Here is a 19,511-nt window from a genome sequence, read left to right as displayed (position 1 = left end):
ACTCACTCCTTATCTTATAGAAATTTTTGGATAATTGGCGGTCTATGAGGTTGAGTCTCATTTGTTAATTAAAAGAAGTTTAAAAAAATTGAAGAACCTGTAATTTGGTAAGAGTAACTGCTATGATTTATCCGGAGACCAAATTATTTTAACGCTTTTAAATTTTTCCACAGTTATCGAAACGGTTTCTTTTAGTTTATATCTTGCTTTAGCTCATTAAACTTCAGGAACAGTGTCAATTATTAAGCTCAGCTTCAATACAGATAGGGACAGTTTTCAAATATGTATCAGGGTGCAGTAAACAAAACGTACAGGCATTAAAACGTGTTAGTTATGTGATTATTGTAAGTTAAAATTAGTTAAGTACTTGCGACAAATGGCTTCCATTTAATGGAGAACTGAGAAAATTTTTGCTAAAAATAGATTTTGTTCTAGCTTTATCCTGATGAAGATTCGGGTCAACGTTCATATGTCCATTGGAAGCTTAGTAAGAATCATTATTAGATCAAAAGGAAACTTTAAGGCGGTCTCTCGGCAGCTATCGTAAAATATAACATTATCCCATTTACATTCTGACTACCCAAGAGATACAGCATCCTTGGCTAATTTAATTCCGAAAATTTTGAAAGAGGGCGCGTACGAAATTACTGTAGCGCATAATATAAGGAATTTTTGACATATATTTCCCATCATCTAAATGATATGTATGCCAGGTAAGGTTTGCGCATGATAGGGCGTTGATTATCCAGTCAGCGAGACGGCTACAGGCTCCAGCGGATGCGTTAGACAAGCGTTATGGAGAATATGACATGGAGATTAATCACAAGAAGACCTAGGTAATGCGGTTTTGTAAAGCATCGCGAGCGAGGAATGTGAGACTCAAGATAGTAGGTGAGCAAAAACTTGAGCAGGGAGAGCTATTAAACTATTTGAGTAGGACATGAAAGGAAAATGGATATAGATTTAAGGATATCTGGAAGAGAATTGCGTCAGCAAAGGATGCGTTCATGAACAAGGAAGGATCTTATGGGAGAATCTTAATGAGCTCAAAGAAAAGGTCAGCGAAGAGTCTGATCTGGAGTGCAGTGCCTTCAGGTGCGGAAACGTGGGCGCTTAGGAAGGAGGACGAGAGAAGACTGGAGGCGTTCGAGATTGGATATGGAGATGAATGGAAAAGGAGAAGTGGACGGAGAGGAGATACCTCTTTAATACTCCATATAATTTAATATAATATGTAGGGATATTTCCTGGCTAAAACGTAGTTCCTGGCACTCGCCAATACCGATTGTTTTCGCTGTACTCTCTACTGGCTCGTTCGTTACCCCAAGAGGTACGCATAGTACCACTGATTGGGAACCGCTGATCTAAGGTATTATATCTTACGCATATTCCAAGGTATTTTATTTAAACACAATTTTTCCCTTCCCTGGAGAATATTCACTGGAGGTGGCGCGATGGCGTTGGTGCGAGTCGAGCAAGCCTTCTCTCCCCTCCCTGCCCCATTCATTCATGCATTTCGTCGCTCCCCCGATCTGATATCCAGAAGCACGTCAACCTGCTGCGGACCACCCACCCTCCCTCGGGACGGCGCGCGTGCGTTTTACTTCGCGCACGGCGCACAGATGGCTCCGCGGTCGGCATACGAGAGGGGGGAGAGAGAGAGAGTTTTAAGTCCATGACCGCCGCCTCTGCTCCAAATGTAATCGCCTCCCGACGCCAGTGTTCGCTCGTCCGCCGTGGCGCGAGTTTGTTAGGGGCAGAGGAGCCATAGTGTGAGTCTTCTTCGGGCCCTTTTGATACGGCGCCGCGAGGCGAAGTCGTATTCGGGCGCCCGACGAGCGAAGCTGCCGGCAAGAGACGGCCGGCGTGGGGGAGACTCTATAAGCCAGGAGGGCATTGTTGACTTCGCAACCCTACCTTCGTAGCAGTTTCGTTCCGAGCAGTCGCAAGTTTGACGGCGGTTTATTTCGCTATTTTTCGGAGCGATAGGTAACACCGCTAGACAGCACTCGTGTTTTGTGGGGAAGAGTACCGAGGTCCTCTTTTTTTTGATTCGACGACGAAATTTTTGGGGGCAAGAAAAGGCTACTTAATTTGCATTACTAGCAGCCTTGCCTGCGATTTCGTATAAATAATAGTGGTATTTAATGATACAATCTCTGTTAATGTAATCGTTTTACATTTACGAAGAGAGTTTAGAGGGTTGGAGGCTAAGGCTTTCGTATTTTCTATAAAAACTTGGAGAGCTGAAAGTCCGTGTTGATTCCCACGCTTCGCACACCGGCGCCGATTGTTTTCTGGAGATCGCCACGTCAGTTTGGAAGTGTTTTATTTTTTGCTGTTTTCCGGAGCGATAGTTGACATTTTCAGACTTTAATTGTGCTTTGCAGAAAATCACCAAGGTATTTATGTTATTTTTACGGAGAGATTTTTGGGGGTGGAACGAAAAGGCTATTTTTGTTTTGAAATTTCTTTGAGAACTTAAAAAAAAGAGTAAGTTCACCGGTGTTCTTGGTTGTATTGGGTTGAATTCAGTGTTTTTTTTTCGGAGCGATAGATGATGATATCGGCCTGTTTTCGTGTTCTGTAGCGAACTGTCAAGATTATTGCGGCATTTTAATACAGATGATTAGCTTTTATTTAAATATACACAGTCCTGAGAAAATTTGTGAATGTCGTCCAAGCTGCCCTAGTCCGTCGATGTATTTTTCGACTTGTAGATTTTTATAAGATGAAATAAAACCGTTTTTGTTCAAAACAGTTCATAGAGATCTTTTCGAAGTGGAATGCGTTGACTCTCCGACCCCTTTATCGTCTACAGGCGCATCTTGGTTGCAATCGCAGACGCTAAAATGATAGCGGTTTTCAGGGACGATATATAACTTGACAGGTTACTGAACAGCTCTGTATTTTTCCTGAGGAATTTTCAAGTCTCCTCCGTTACTTTCAGGTAGAGAATTGGAATAATATAGGAGCCAGCAAACCTAATAAATTTTGTGAATGTTCTTGTGTGCTAGTAGAGCGATTTATCATCCGTTATGAATTTTTCTTTCTGTTGAAAGGGAGTATTTTACTCCAAGAAAATTTCGGACAATTTTAGCGAAGCCTTTTTTGATGCACGCCTTCTCATCCATAGTCATTTTCCGCTTGGACTTGAAGAATCTTAAATTGTTTTCCTTGGTTAAATTTAGCGTCGGATTCCTCTAAGTTCCTAGTTGAATTTCGATCAAATTTTTGAGCAATGTCAGAGCAATTGGGACATTGCTTAATGCTATAAAATATATTTAATTGTCCTTTATTTCGGCAAGTCACGCGTTTTAAAGAGTAGATTTTTAAGTTTCATTTTGAAATTCAGTTCTCAAACAGCAGGACTCAGATTATGCTCTATATTCTTGAAGGAAAATGTTGATGGGATATCATTTGGGGCGATTTGGTGACACATTTTGTAAATGAGTTCATCGTGAGGCTCTTCCTCATCCTCCTACTCGCTTTCTTTTAGCCCGCGAAAAAGTTTTGACCTCTCGAAATTCTAGACCTGCGCGGTTCAGCGTGTCATTTCTTCCCTAGCTGAAATCTTTCGTGCGCTCTTGGTCGGGTTTTTTAAATCGCATTTTTCCACTTTCGGATCGTTGAACATCATTGCGGGATCCTGGAAATGTTCTTTTCCTTTCACTTTAAAGTAAATTGGTGATGATTTTGTCCATAATATATCGGATTTGAAAACGCAGAGATACCCTAGAGTCCATTGTTTTCTTGAAATGAAAATAATTATCCTCTCGTCGGTAGGTAAAGTCTTGCGAAGTTAGTATTTTCGCGCTACCAATTCCAGTGAGGCTACCGATCCATGGGATAAATAAGATACATGGGAATAGGACCGATAAAAATCGATAATAGTGATTCGGAAAAAAGCTCTAAACGCATCATTCCAATGATGTATTGATGACTTATCGCTACAACATTTGCAGCATCTAAAAAGTGCTTAAAAATTATTACTGCGCAGTCATCGCTTTGTTTTTCTTTTTTTATTCAAGTTCAGCCGCATCGAATTGATAGCATAGAACTTCGCAAGGTGTTGTGTAGTTGAGATTTCTCGCCGTTTACTGTATGCTGGCAGATAGCAATCCAAAGGGACGTCATGACTAGTGTCTCCCAGTAATAGTCTCGCAGCAGAAAAAGTCTGACGCACGTGGTGTAGTTAACTTTTCGACTGGCGAATCTTGTCTCTGTAGAACCGGTTGTTTTCGCCAATTCGCGAAAGCAGTGAACTACTTGTCGTTTGGAGGAGTATACTGGAGTTTGATTATTGGAAATCGCAAAATCGTTAGCATATTTGAACCCCGATAGTATTACTAGCGCAAGGCAAAGTCCTCGGTAATATTCGAACCGGACCTCAGAAGAACTCAAATATTCACCGAAATGATTTATTCCGTGTGGTTGTACTGTAGATGTATTGGGACGACTTGGACGAAATAATTTTACACATCTCTTCTTTTTTTTGAAGTTTATTTGAAAGAAAACTTACCAAATGAAATCAAAGCTTGGTAATTATTAGGTGAATCAAGGCGAGAACTTTGTGTCATCATTGAGACATTTTAGACAAGGACAAGTTTACAGGAAGTTTCCCGGAGTTCAAAATCGATCGGATAAAATTTTAAATAAAAAACTGACAAAAATCTTGTTCTAAAAACTGTTGCCTTAGGAGACGTCTGTACTGGGAATAATTATAAGGCATGGGCTAAGTTTATAGGTAGCTTACCGGTGTGTGAAAAAATCGTTGGGACAAAAAAAACGGTCAAAACACTTGTTTGATAGTACGATAGCCCAGTGAAGCTGCCAGGACTGAACGGCTGCTTTGCCTGATTGGCTCGTTTGCCTTGTGTTGTCCGTTTCGTGTGTGTCTCGTGTGTTTCCTGTGTGACTCAGAGTGGAAGGAAATGACGGCCGGGGACCGTTTCGCGTCGGAGACGCCGGCGCCCACCGGCGTCGCGACGTCTTGAATATTCATCAGCCGCCGATCGCTTCTCCGCAGGAAGGACGGACGATTGAGATGCGATCCGAAGGGTTTGAGGCCATTGAGGGGTGGCCCTGGTCGGCCCCCCGCCTCGGTGCTGCCCCAGGGCCCACTGCTCTCCACGCCCTGAGGCTGTTGGTGCTCGCTTGGATCTTCGCGCTCAGCAGTCAGTCCCGGACGCCACCGCCGGGGTTGGGAGCCATCGGACGAATACTCATTCCAGGGCCCCAAGGTAGGAAACATTCACTAACTGTAATGCCACATTAGCAACGGTGGAAAAAATATTTTCGCAAAAGTGAGAATTGTATACGTTATTCTTCGTTAAAACTTTCGCGGGTGCTCGTCATTATGATTAAAAACTTTTGGGCTATGTCGCCGCGTCAATTCTTGGGTGGCCCCAACGTTTCCCGACCGATGATGGTCGCTTTTTCAAGGGATTATGATTATCCCTTTGAATTTCGTCTATTAACTGGAACCGAGAGCTACCTGTGCCCCTTTGACCCGTAAACATCTAGGATGGCCAAGAGAACATTATCAAAGCATTTTCCTTGTATCAATTTTGCTACTTTTAGATGGATAGCCAACAGGAACTGCAATATTTATTCTATCCTCATTGATCCCATTCCATAGATAGGTGGAAATTCTGTTTCTTAAGTCTACAATATTTTCTTCTATCTTCAGTGATCTTACTCCTCAGGTGGATCATTTATTCGTGTCAGTTGCATGTCATCATCATCTTGTGGTGTTCTTCCCGTCGGCAGGTCCCCCGCGCCAATGCTGTCTCCATTCCCTCCTGTCTCCGGCCATCTCCTTCAAGTCTCCACATCTTCCAATTTTTATGTTGTCAATGAACTTCAGCCTTCTCCTTCCCCTTCTCCTGACCCCTTCCACCGTTCCCTCCAAAGTTACCTTCAAAATTCCATTCCCTCTCATCCAATGTCCCAGCCAGTTACCCTTCCTTTGATTTATTTTGTCCATCAATATTCTTTTCTCATCTATCCTATTTAACACTCGCTCATTCCTAACTCTATCCCTCCACCGTATTCCCTCCATCTTCCTCCAAACCCACATCTCAAACGCCCCTGACTCTCTTCCCCATCGTCCAAGTCTCACATCCATACATAAACACACTCCATAAATAGCATTTCACCAATCTCTTCCTCAATTTCGATTCCAGTGCCTTGTTACACAAGGCTCTCTTCTTCTTCTTGAAAACTTCTTTCGCCATTCCTATCCTTCTTTTTATTTCTCCTATACTTTTCCAGTCTTCAGTTAACAAAATTCCCAAGTAGCTGCAGCTTCTCACATTCTGTATTTCACCTTCTTTTGTCTTCACTCGCATACCATGTACATTGTACATTTCTCACTTTTATCACTTTAGTCTTCTTAACGTTTATTTAACGTTTTGCCACATTAGCAAAATGCGAAAAAAATATTTTCGCAAAAGTGTGAGTTCTATACGTCTTTTTGTCTCACCATCGTAAGTAAACAATGCTAAGATTGAGTTCAACCGATTCAGACGTGATGTGGTGGAACTTCGACGTAATTAAATAAAAGATAGTTGCAATTTTCCACAAGTATTTGATGCATACGTCGCGTTTCGGCTAACAGAGCCATCATCTGGTACAACGCAATAATTGGTCTTAAAATGATATTGGAGTAAAAATAAAAATAATGAAAGTAAAAAGCAGAAAAGTTCATTAAATAACTTTGAACTTGAAATTCAACGCATAGTTGTTGTTCTTGTTTTCAAATTTATCAGATTTAAGTTTCTTTTTCCACGCAAGCAATACAAAACACGGTACGCATGCGCCATTTTTTCAATTGCTTCCGTCAACTGGCTGGTTAGGGTGAGTTTTTTGACTCACCGGCACAGCCCAAATATTTGCGGTGATTATGTGACAAATTGTATGCCCTCAATCAAAATCCTCGATATACGAGGTGGCCCAGGGGAAAGACACTGGCGCCCATACCTTTAATGTGTGAAGTTATCACGCCTGTGACCTAGTCCGGGGTGAACTGTACCCTCATCTATCCTCCAAGAATCGAAAAGAGTCGTACACATTAAATACTTGCGGAAAAGTGCAATTGCCTTTTGATTCAATCCTACGATTGGTTTGACGCAGCTCTGGTTTCCTCTCTCCTATCTAGCATTTTCATAGCGACGTATATCTTCCTTTTACATACTTTATAACCTGTCCTATGTAACTATGGCAGCCCCTTGCACTCATTCCCTTCCGAAGTCCTTCTATGTTTGTTTTCATCAGGCAATCACGCTTCTGAATGTGGCAAACGCTTCTGTGTGTGTGAAGTTGGGCCGTTATTCTCCGTAAGTTTTGTAGAAGACATCTGCCTCATCGTTAAGTCATCATTGCTAAGACTGGTGTGACGCTACTATCCATTCCTCTCTCCTATCCGCTAGACTTTTCATAGCGACGTATTTCTCCTGTTTTACAACCTTAATAACCTTTTCTATGCAACTAATTCTGTGCCGCCCCTTGCTCTTCTACCAAGAATTGGCTTGAAGACATCATGTGAATGGAAATTTCTCAAATAAAACTCTTAAAAGCATTACATATTTTTCAAATTTCACAAATAGATATTCATTTAGGTTACTTCATAATATTAATTAAAATACAAAAAAGGAATGTCATTCAATTTTTTTCGCGGACTTACCAATCTTGCACCTAGGATTTCATAATCGTCACCATAAGTCAACAATGGTGTGATTGGTTTGACGCAGCTCTCCATTCTTCTCTCCTATCCGCTAGCCTTTTCATAGCGACGCATTTTTCCTCTATTACATCCTTTTTAACCTGTCTCGTGTAACTCATTCAGGGACGTCCCTTGCCCTTCTTCCTTTCCAACTGTCCTTCCACGATTGCCATATTTAGGCATCATGTCTCATAATGTGCCAAACTAAGTTATCCCATCGTCAAAGCACTGCAGAACCCGACAGTGGCTTAGTAAGCACAACCCTCGCCACATGTGCCGCAGTGTGGACTTGTGACGTCAACATCTTGTTCGGTAAAACCAATCCCGAAGTTCGCTCTGAGAAAAATGGCTTGGTGGCGTAACTGTTTAGCACGGCTGGCCGGCAATTGGGAGATCCGGGTTCGAATACCGGCTAAGTCAAATATTTTTTCATGGCGAACTTCATCCTTTGGTGTATTTATCCCATCTTCACCATAAGGATTTTAGAAGACTTCTCTTTTCTCCCACCCTTCTTAGCTCTTCCTCATTACCTACTCGGTCGATCCATTTTTATCTTCATCGTTCTTCCTTAGCGCAACATTCCGTATGCTTCCACCAAGGGGATTGCATAGAGGAGGCCCAATTCCATTCCAAAAAAGGCTGACTTCTTTTCAATGAAGGCATTTTAATCGGTTTTCAAAAATGTCCGCGGTACGGTGATGAATGCAATGCGATCCAATTTTTTTTTTCAATACGTTGCAGCACATTGTTTTTAATAGTCTGCAAATAATCGTACATACTGTGTACTTCTTCGCCAATGTCGTTTATATAAAGAAGGAATAGGAGTGGGCCTATGACACTACCCTGAGGGACGCCAGAAGTGACTCTAACCTCATTGGAGGCTGCACCGTCTAATACTACCATTTGGACGCGGTCGCTCAAAAGTTCTCTGATCCAGGAAATGACATTGATATTTTGAATGGGGCGAAGTGTGGTATTCTAGTAGGTAGACCGCTTGTCTGCTAATCAAAAGGTCTCGGGTTCAAATCCCTGATGATGCCTTTCGGACCCCCCCAAATAAAATCCTTGAGGTGACGAAGGTAAAGGCAATGTCCTACTGCCCTGAGCTATGTGTGAAATGTACACGCCTGTGGCTTAGGTAGGGATGAGCTGTACTATCACCGATTCTTACCAACCTTGAGGTTGAAGCAGTAAATGAGAGGCAGTGAGAGCTTCTGATGAAACATTTCACCCAGTTAAAAGCTTACTGTGTACAGGGCATGACGGCATTAATGTACGGCATTGACATTAAATTAATGAGTACGCGTTTTATTACGCAAAAAATATGACAGCTTCGATGGTTTTCGGTATCTCTTACGTTTTAAGCAGGTCGAAAAACACATTTATTTTCGAAAAAAGTTTTTGTGACCTTTACAATTTTTAGAGCTGCCCAATGATGTTCGGAGAGCACAATAATATAGTTATGCACATTACGAAGAATACAGCCCCATCTAACTTTCGAATGGATTTTCCTCAGAAATGGTAAATCTTAGAGAAAAAAGTGCTGGGACTATTTTGTAGATAATTTTATGATCTACAAATTTTATTTGAATAATTTTTACCGTAAAACCAACCGTTTGGCCAAAAAATGGAAAAAATTGTGACCTTCGGCCTTGAATAAAGTTTTTTGCACAAACGGGATCGATAGCTACTTTCCGAGGATTTCATTAGAGTAGTATCGTAAATTTTCATGAAAATTTTCAGCTGGTTGGGAATTTATGTAAGGGTACCGCTAATTTTTGGGCTAATTTCACCGGGCTAAGTATATCATATATAACTTTATCAAGTCTACTCTTTCTGCAGCTCCTTTATATGAAATCTCTCTCTGTAGCATATAACCTATTTCTGTTCCTTTCATTAATGTCCCCTACATCTGCTCCTCATTTAATAACAATTTCTGCTATTGTTTTGTATATTATTACTTTCAATTTTCTGCTAATATATTTGTCCCTAAGAGTGGAAGCATTCAAAATGTGGTGCTACCGAAGAATGATGAAGCTAAAATGGATTGACCGTGTAAGTGACGAGGAAGTGCTAAGAAGAGTGGGAGAAAAGAGAAGACCCCTAAACACTTTAAGCAGAAGACGGGACAACTTAGTTGGCCACATTTTGAGGCACGATGGCCTGATGAAGACTATCGTAGAAGGACAGGTGGAAGGGAAGAAGGGCAAGGGACGTCCCCGAATGAGTTACATAAGACAGGTTGTAAAGGACGTAATAGAGAAGATATACGCTGCTATGAATGGTCTAGCGATAGGAGGGAAGAATGGAGAGCTGCGTCAAACCATTCTTGCAATTATTGTATTGTGATTATGATGATAGTGATATTTATAACAGGGAATATATTTTAGAGCTTTCCATTTTACTGAAGGAAAATAAAATACGGCAAACAACGCCCCTAAAAACTATTCTTCATTAAAATATACACCCACGATAAGAATTATTGCATATGAAATAAGCGTACCAATTTCTTTAGCGTTTTCCTAGTAATCAATTCAGTTCAAAACAGTTCCCGACTGTTTAACTACGCCTCTCCAATATCCTTTGTGGAAATGTCCACCCACGATAGGAATCATTTCCAAATTAACTGACTTCTATAATCGTAGGCGTTTTTTCAAAAATGAATTTTTCTGAGAATTATCCTTTGCCACGTTGTATTTGCGCCATGCTGTAGGTCCATCTGGACATAAAAGTTAATTTGATTGCCATTTTACGCTCAGTTATTCTGACACTGTCTCCTTAAATTTTTTTAGATTCACGGCTTTCCGCATTACTCCATTGAAAGTTGTGTTTGAGGAAAAGCGGTTGAAACACGCATGACAAGGGCGGTAAAAAACTTCTTTTTTTAAGTTGTAAGTGCGGCTGAATTTTCGATGCAGTTTCATTAGATAACAAACAGCAGAAAAAAATAATCAGCTTGATAGTATAATATTTTGACCCTACCGAATCGCGTCTGAAAATGTTTGCTGAAAAAGTAATTATAATTTTTTTAAATATAAATATGTTACACATTTCAAGAGAATAGTGGTATCATAGACCTGTTTTCAAATAAATAGTTTTCTGTGAATTTTTTTAAGGTTTTAAAAACCTGAAATTGGGAATTTTGCTTCGCGATAAAAAATAGAATAAAATATACTGTTTAATATTCAAAAAGATGAAAAGTGGACTGTATTAGATTATATTGCCGCCGAATGGTACTTACGAAAATTCGGAGGCGTTATTTCAATGGCGAGCTGGGACGTGGTCTCTGAAGGAGGTTATCCTGGATGTCCGAAGCATACGCGTTCCGTATTTACTAGCCAACAATTGACTTCAATTCAACAATTGATAACCTTTTGCCCTCTTACGGCGAACACACAACAAAAAAACAAAAGAAAAACAAAATGCATCACTCGGCGGCAAATACGAAAAGGAAGTTTACCGAGCATATACGAAAAAACCAGCCACATGCATTCAGGAAAACAGTAATGAAATTACCAGCTTTTGTCATTCAAATCGGTTGATTGAAGCAAATAAAGTATTATTATTATTATTAAATATATTGTAACGGATAGAATCGTTCGTACTTCCTATAACTCAACTTCACAGTTCGCTTTATATATATATTTTTTTATTGAATACATTTCTTTTGCAATTGAAATTTTGTTTATATTTAAATTTTAACTGGTGGGGTTAATGTTATTTATAAAAACACATATTTCCCAGCATATCATAGATTTTTTGGGAAATGTATTTTCCACTTTCTAGGCTAATTCAATGAAAGGAGTTGAGGTGCTAAAAATACCAAAGTGGTCAAGTGTTAAAAATTAATTTCACAATGCAAAAAAGAGCCAAGAAAACATTTAACGGGTAGGTTTTAATTTCAATTTTATTTGTATAAATATATATGTTCTATATTCTCGTGGTTGCAAAAAATTTCCCGTTGGACCCAGTCATAATTAGTTCTCACTGTCTTTCGCGTTCGTTATATGCATGAGATATCCTCAGATAGGAGTCCCTGACGAAGAGACAGTTCGAGATTTGAACGACGATTTTATTTTTTTATTTTAATAAAGAGGTACACATACAGCAAGACTGCCAATTTAAAGTGCACTTATAACAACAAATATTTAATAATTAAATAATAATTATTTACTACAAATTTAAATAGAATAAAAGAAAACAACAAACATCCGGCTACCTAGTCATTTATGCGATGAATATGTTAATGCCCTATGAGTAAAATTTTTAAGTGTCAGACCAAACGGATTAATATCACCGGGTAGAGTATTTATTAAAAGGGAAAGCCTATGGAAAAGTGAGCGCTTAATTACAGATAGCCTGGGTGTAGGAATGTAGAGTAAAGATTGGGTGTGGCGGGAAGGTACTCTAATGTTGAGGAAGGAAACAATGTCAGGACTGTCGAAGTGGGAGTTAAGGGTATTATAAACGAATTTGATGTCTGATTGATGACGGAGAAGGGAGAGACTAGTGACGGATAAAGAGGATAAAACTGCACTAGTAGCTGACTCGCGGAGATTTGGGTTTCTAAATTTTACAATTTTTGCGAAAAAAAGTTATTTTATGAAACTATACCATAAATTTAGAAAAAGTGTCTCGGCTTTCTTCCCCATAGGCCCGGGTTCGAGAGATAGTCACATGTTAAAAAAATGTAAAGATATGTAAAGTTTTAGTGTGGCATCTCTCCCCTAGGTGACACGCTCATCTCCAACAATCGACGTGTGGTAATGGGTATTCTTCCTTTTTTATGGATTGTCAATATTCCTCCGAATGAGGACCTACGACCATAGGCGTACCCAGCGAGGGGCAGCTGCCCCCCCCCCCTAGAAGCAAAAATCGCAAAAGTCTTTAAGCAAAATCAGTACTGAATTGAAACGAAAGTCTTCGACAAATTTTCTTTAAACCCACGAAAAATGATATATATTAGTATAAGATATGTAACTAAAATAAAACTATTTTTTCTAGGAAGTAATCTCATAAATCCTATGGCTTGCCCCCCCATAGACCATGGCTTGCCCCCCCCCCCCCCTTAGGCCATGACCTGCCCCCCTTTAGACCATGGCTTGCTCCCCCCTAGTTATGATCATGGGTACTCCCTTGCCTACGACGCAATTTCGAGGATTATATTTTCCCACTAAAGGTACACATGCCACCATATGCCTTATTTTAGATTTCGGATATCCCTGATTATTAAATAAACTAAATATCGATGGCTAAGTTCTGAAAAAACGTCTCAAAATTTGGTCGGTCTGAGTTAATACTGCTAATACTGTTAGTAAAAAATAAAATTCAAGCAAAAAACTAACGATTTGTTTGCAAATGTATGATTCTTTTTCAGTTTCATGTATTTTTGGTTTTAAATTTCATTTAAACTTATATTAAATTAAAAATATAAATCGTTTTTTTGTTCTCATGAAAATTTTCTAGTTTTTGAGATACGTGTTGTTAGAACTTAGTCAATGATATGTTCATAAATTAAAATTAATACTTTTTTCTAACAGCGAATCGTGGAAAGAGGCCTCGAAATGAAAAGTCGCGTTAACGTTACATGGAATTGAGAATTAAACTACGATAAAAATCGACGTGGCAAATAAACGGCTCAATAGACTTATGCGTGGCAGTAAACTGTTAAAGCTCTGCAGAATAATGATAAATTGCGCCCATTCCACGCCAATTTTTTCTACGAACTCACTGAAGTTAAGTAGTTAATTTTTCGTAGATCCAAATTCATATTTATTGCTAATTTTTCTATAAACTTACGGTCTTAAGGCTTTTCAATTAATTATTTAAAGACTGAACTAACTTACCGACTAATTTTTATTATTTTTTTGCGTGTACCATTTATTTTACACCTAATTTTTAGCTTATATGAAAGAAAACCCGAACAAATTTTTTAAAATTTGCTATTGCTTGTAAAATAAATATACACTTGACCAAAAAATTAAGTTTAACAACATCATATGTATATGGATTCGTTGCATAAATGTGCATTTGTGACTGGAGAAAGAGTGTAGGGAAAAATATCAAATAAACCGCATACTCACTACAGAGGTGATAAAAATAACCAATTTTGAAAAGGCATGATTAGCGATCAATTCATACACAAGTCATGTGATTAACTTTAAGAATCACTTCCATACTTTATTTACATAACAAAAACTATAAACGTAATCACAGACACGAAATATAATTTTCCTTAATTTTCATATATCTGTTCCCAAATGGGAGCATTGGTGTGTAAACTGTTAAGGTTGGTAGTGTTTCCCACCAATCGTATCATCGTGTACCACAGCTTCGAGTGCATATGTCGCTCCACGTGTACTTATTTCTCACTGCATCTTGGCGTCTCCTCGCAAGTGGGTCGGAAGCGGGGAAGTCGACTGGTCAACCGTCTTCTGGCGTTCGTTTGTATCACTTTTCGAGAGATCGATCGATGTTTCGAATTCAATCAGAGCGACTTCCACTTTAAAGTGCGCCTCTTCTTTTCTCAATGCTGTCTCTTTTTTTTTGGCGTGTACTCGTGCTGAAAAAGTCTCCTTCCGCTCCATATTTAGATTCTAGGCTTCTTCTTCAGCAGTGCCTTTTTATGCTCATGGAAAGTGATGCCAAAATTTGTGGTAGGGAATACACTGGAAGTATATCACGTGGCTGTACTTTTACGCTTATTGACGTCCTCGTAACAATTAGAGCACTTCTTGTTCGCAGCACAGAGGTTGCTGTTCGTAGCCTCCACCCATGCAGGCCACTTGTGATGGGTAGAGTCGATCATTTTAGTGATTCAATCTACATCTACATAATACCCTGCGAGCCACCTCTAGGGTGTTTGGCAGGGGGTGACAAATCACCAACATGCACCATGCAAGAGGACCGCCACATGCACACCGCACGGTCATAGAAATATTACGCACACTAGAAAAATATACATGCTTATTCATAGCAAAATTGCTAATGGTTAGTAATTCCTAGAGCAAATACATGTAAGGTTAGAACTATGACTTCTTTCTCTGGCCATTTTTTTCGCTTGGATGCTGAGGTGAATTGATGTTTTAAATGAAAAAAAGATTTGCCATTTTAATTAGCTGTGCAAATATGATTGTTTCTCGAACTCTTCCGCAAGAATACTTTAGGAATCGACGAAACTTTTTGATTGTTTTCATGTAATTATTACGTAACATTCCGATTTACATAATGCTAATGATTTCCGTAGCGAATGAAGGCTTTAATTGAAATTAAAATATCCTATATGGCATAAAATGTGGCGTGCGGCAAGATATAAAAGTTGAACTTCATTGAACTCCATAAGTACACCACTGAAAGCACATTTTCCGCGCTTTGCGTAGGCCGTATAAATGGAAGTGTTCCAGCATGTGCTTTCATCTCGATGGCTACGAAGGTTCCTAAGAAATGTTCTTTTGATGGATACCTAGTCGAATGTTACCTGCTAAATTAGATTTAGCATAGAATTGACCTGAAGGATCTGAGTACGTATTTACTAATTTCTGTTTAAAATAATAGGTTTATGGTTTTTCTACACTCCGTTGCCGTTTTGCCGACAATGCCGTTTTTCAGGTATCTCTACGCGGATTGGACAATATCATCGTATGAACGTATGTCCATGCAAGCTCAACTTTTACTTGTAATCCTGCCCTCTTCCTTTGGTAAGCGCTGTAGTCGCAATTGTCACCATACCTTACCTATACCATTCCTTAACTATTCTGCGAAGCAATCCGCGAATGTTCAGAGTATCGGAATTGAATTTATTATAGTATTCTACCGATTGAGGTAGGTTTCCATGGAGTAATAAAGAAGTGATCTAGGAGCCTCCCTATCCTTCCAGCACTGCCTTCTTCAATTCACTGTAAGGCCTACTCCCTTTTTAATCTATCTAAAAATCCTATCCTTTTCCTTCCCCTCCCTCGTTTCCCTGACATTCTACCCTCTAACACCATTTTCAACATCCCCTCTCCGCTGAGTACTCGCTCCATCCATACCTTCTGTCTCCTGCGTATCTCATCTAAAAGCTGCCTCTCCTCGCCAACCATGTCCAGCACTTCGTCGTTCCTTTTCCTTTCCGTCCATTTCACCCTCTCCATTCTTCTCCATGCCCACATCTCGAATGCCTCCAATCTTCTCTCGTCTTCTTTCCTCAGTGTCCACGTTTCCTCACCGTAGAGAGCTACACTCCAAATGAAGCTCTTCACTAACTTTTTCTTTAAAGTCTCACATAACGATCCTCTCAGAAATAAGAAACGGAAAAGCGATTGTGATCGGATTTGTTGCGAATGCCAGAGTTTTGGCTCCTCACCCTGTGGATCCAGGTTCAAAGCCCAGTTGTGGCTGCGCCATGACAGGCGTCAGAATGGAAAGAAAGCATGAACGTGTGGATTAATAGTGAATTAAAGGTCATTAGAGATAGGAGAAATAATAAAAAAGGAAGTGAATATGCCGTTTGTAACATTTTAAATCTAGAAAAATTTCTTGTTATTATATATAAACCTCTAAAATAGCAAGTTTTTTCAACTGTATACCCATGTCTACACTCATATGTAGATATACTCATCAGGAATTCATAATTTCAAATTCGCTAAGTTGAGTAAAATGTATTCTTAATTCGATTATACTTCGAGTATCGGGGAATGCTGATCGTAATTTTCAAAATACTCATCTCAAAATAAATCAAACTTTCAGTAAACACAAGGAATGTCATAGAACCTCATTGTCCTGTTTTTTTTAATTTCTTAATGATACTTCAACTTCTTTGGTAGCGTTCGCGTATGTAGATATTGCTGTCACACTAGTTACCAACATTGAAGTTCCTCATCAGTATCTAAATTTTATATTTTTCATGTAGGTATTGTTTTTTGTCTTTTTTTGGTAACTATGCCTTCAGTATCGATTATTTTTCATTTAATGATGCATGAAAATTTATCCAATTGTAAAGGTTTGTATCAAATACACTGATTGGCACCAGCATCCAAACACAGAGGTGGCTCGTAAGCTATTATGTACTTCATATTTAGTTACCTTCTCCACTTCTTGTTTGGGGGCAGCGTTGCTTTACTCAAGTACCGCCGATTTTGTGTGAAAGCAGTGATTTTTTAATAGTGCTTTACGAGCGTAAGTGTCGATATTATATGCATGGGATAAAAGAGAGTCTTTCAATTTTCGTCCCATCAATGGTATCCAATTCTATTTCACGCCATGCTGACTCAATGGGTGCCAACTTCGTAACGTGATGCTGAAAATAAAGAAGCCATCTGCCTCAGCTACTGACGTCATTATTGATTTAACGTTGAAAGGCGAAACAATGGGTGAGTCAGAAAGAGGGGACTATTGTTGCCGTCAGCCACGGCGAATTTACGTTCGTCATTTGTTGCGTCACGGTGCGTTTCGCTCGACTGACTCCCGCCCTCCTTCTTACCCATGCAACCAACTCGGCCATAATTTTTCCTGCCCCCCCAGTGTGCACCCCTCTTTTTTGGACCCCCTGCGTGGCTTTAGATTTCAATCTCTCCTACCCTTCCTTCTTAGCTTTCGTGCGAATTCGCTCTAACTCATTTTATCGCACCACAATGGTGTCAGATACACGCTACCATAGGTACATGGAGTATAACTGCGTCCATCACGTTTTTAAGCATCGGCGCATGCCGAATATACTCCGTGTACAAGGATAGTACTCGAGGAAACGCCGGTATTTCCTCTAACATTGTTTCTTTCTGGGCATTTTTAGTCACGAATATTACAAGAAAGGTTCCTTAAGGCTGTTTTACACGGGGCACGGAATTGCACAGGTTAGAACTGCATTTATTTTTATAATGGCGTGGAATTGCGCGAATGCACGAACGAAATTAGAACGGGCTATTTTGCCATCTCACGTCCAGGCATTCTCGCATGTGTTCTAGCAATTCACCGCTTTACACGACGCAATTTAGACTGCGCCTTCGTACACGTATCAGATTGTGCAAGTACGTGCCCCGTGTAAAACGGCCTTTACGTCGCCCTCTAAATGCGCTGTCACCCACCGCGCTTTGAAACGGTTTTACAAAAGTCGCCACTCACGTCGCTGGTCGCCAAAGCGATCCAAATTTCACGGGGAAATGAGCTACATTTTCTTTTTTTTTTGTTAGCCATCATGAGTATCACATTATAGGATTTTCCAGCCTCTACGATCCGTTGTAAAATTCTTTCACCTGGCCAATATCCACTAGACCAATATCTCGGAGACCGCTCATTCGGCTTAAAGGAAAAGTAAATCATACTATAGGTCGTTCTTTTCTGCTTTGACTGATGGCAGGACATTTATTTAGACGCTAATTAACTATTTCATTCTCCTCTTATAATGAAATCATTTTTTAAATTATTATTTTGAGTTTTTTTTGCTTGCGGACTCATCGGGTTTATGCCTTTTTAGTGGTACAACATATCGAGTTGTCATAATTTCCTTTATATCTGTTATAAAAAATGCTTTAAAAATTTCGTCAAATTCGCTACTCACCGCTTATCGCTATCAATCACTTTTCAACTCAAGGCTCTTTGACATCGGATTATGCCGAACTCATGTACTCGGGCCGCATTCAGATGCCAAAGGGGTTTGCATTAATATTTTTCCGCTACACTATATACAAGGGTGGTCCTCGAGGAACCTTTGCATTTTCTTATACAATTTCTTTTTTGGGTATTTTTTGTCACCATCGTCATTATGAATATTATAATAAAAAATCCTCCCTCCTGTACTATCCATTTGAAAATTCTGTCACCTGACCAACATCCAATACTGTTATTTGGGAAGCAGGATCACTAGCGACGGGAGAAGGTAGAAAGAAATTAGCAGAAAAATAGCTCAAGCAAAAGGAGCATTCCACCAAAAGAGAGACCTGCTTACAGCGAGTAACTTAAATATGGAAGTAAGGAAAGAATTTATGAGAATCTACATTTGGAGTACGCTCCTACATGGAAGTGAGTTATGGACAATGACCGCAGCTGAGAAAGCAAGGATAGAATCGGAGAAAGATTTGAAGAATACTATGAAAAATATGGAAAAGACAATGACCAGTCATCTGCTGCAAATAAAAAAAGAAGAATAAGATATTAATATGCAGCAAAAGAGAGGAGGCTAGGACAAACATTAAGCTAGGAATACAAATGATTGAAGAAATGAAACAGTTTTGTTACCTAAGAAGCCGATTTAGCAGCGAAAAAAGAAGCAAGAAAGAAATAATCAGTAGAATAGCGCAGGCGAAGAGGACTTTCTACAAAAAGAAGAATCTTCTTACAGCTGAGAGTTCAAGTATAGAATATAGGAAACAATGAAACAAATTCTGCATATATAGCATGATTCTCAATGGGAACGAGGCTTGGACGTTGATAGGTGCAGAGAAGTCAAGGCTAGAAGCTGCCGAAATGTGGTGCCACAGAAGAATGATGAAAATCAAATGGATCGACCGAGTTAGTAACGAGGAAGTCCCAAGGAGAGTAGGAGAGAAGAGAAGCCTCATGAAAACCTTAATAAGAAGACGGAACAACCTTATTGGCCACATCTTAAGACATGATGTCCTGATGAGGACAATCGTGGAGGTACAAGTAGATGGCAAGAACGGAAAAGGAAGACCTCGAACAAAATATATGGAACAGGTAAAGAAAAATGTGAAAGAGAAGAAATACGTAGGTGTGAAAAGATTAGCCGATAGGAGAACTGAGTGGAGAGCTGCGTCAAATCAATCTAAGGATTGTTGACCAGTGATGATGA

The 19,511-nt window shown here is 39.6% G+C and overlaps 1 protein-coding gene across 1 annotated transcript in view; it reads left to right on the top strand.

Moving 5' to 3' along the window:
- The first annotated feature begins 1,727 nt into the window (after window positions 1-1,727).
- LOC124168089 overlaps window positions 1,728-19,511 on the top strand; it is a 311,034-nt gene continuing 293,250 nt past the window's right edge. Inside the window, exon 1 of the mRNA XM_046546199.1 lies at window positions 1,728-5,243. Within this exon, the coding sequence (XP_046402155.1) occupies window positions 5,048-5,243 (196 nt within the window). The 5' untranslated portion in view covers window positions 1,728-5,047. The remainder of the gene's footprint in view (window positions 5,244-19,511) is intronic.

The sequence above is a fragment of the Ischnura elegans genome, chromosome 11 (genome assembly GCF_921293095.1).
Source record: "Ischnura elegans chromosome 11, ioIscEleg1.1, whole genome shotgun sequence".
Taxonomy (NCBI): Eukaryota; Metazoa; Arthropoda; class Insecta; order Odonata; family Coenagrionidae; genus Ischnura; species Ischnura elegans.
This window is presented reverse-complemented; position numbering and strand designations above follow the sequence as displayed.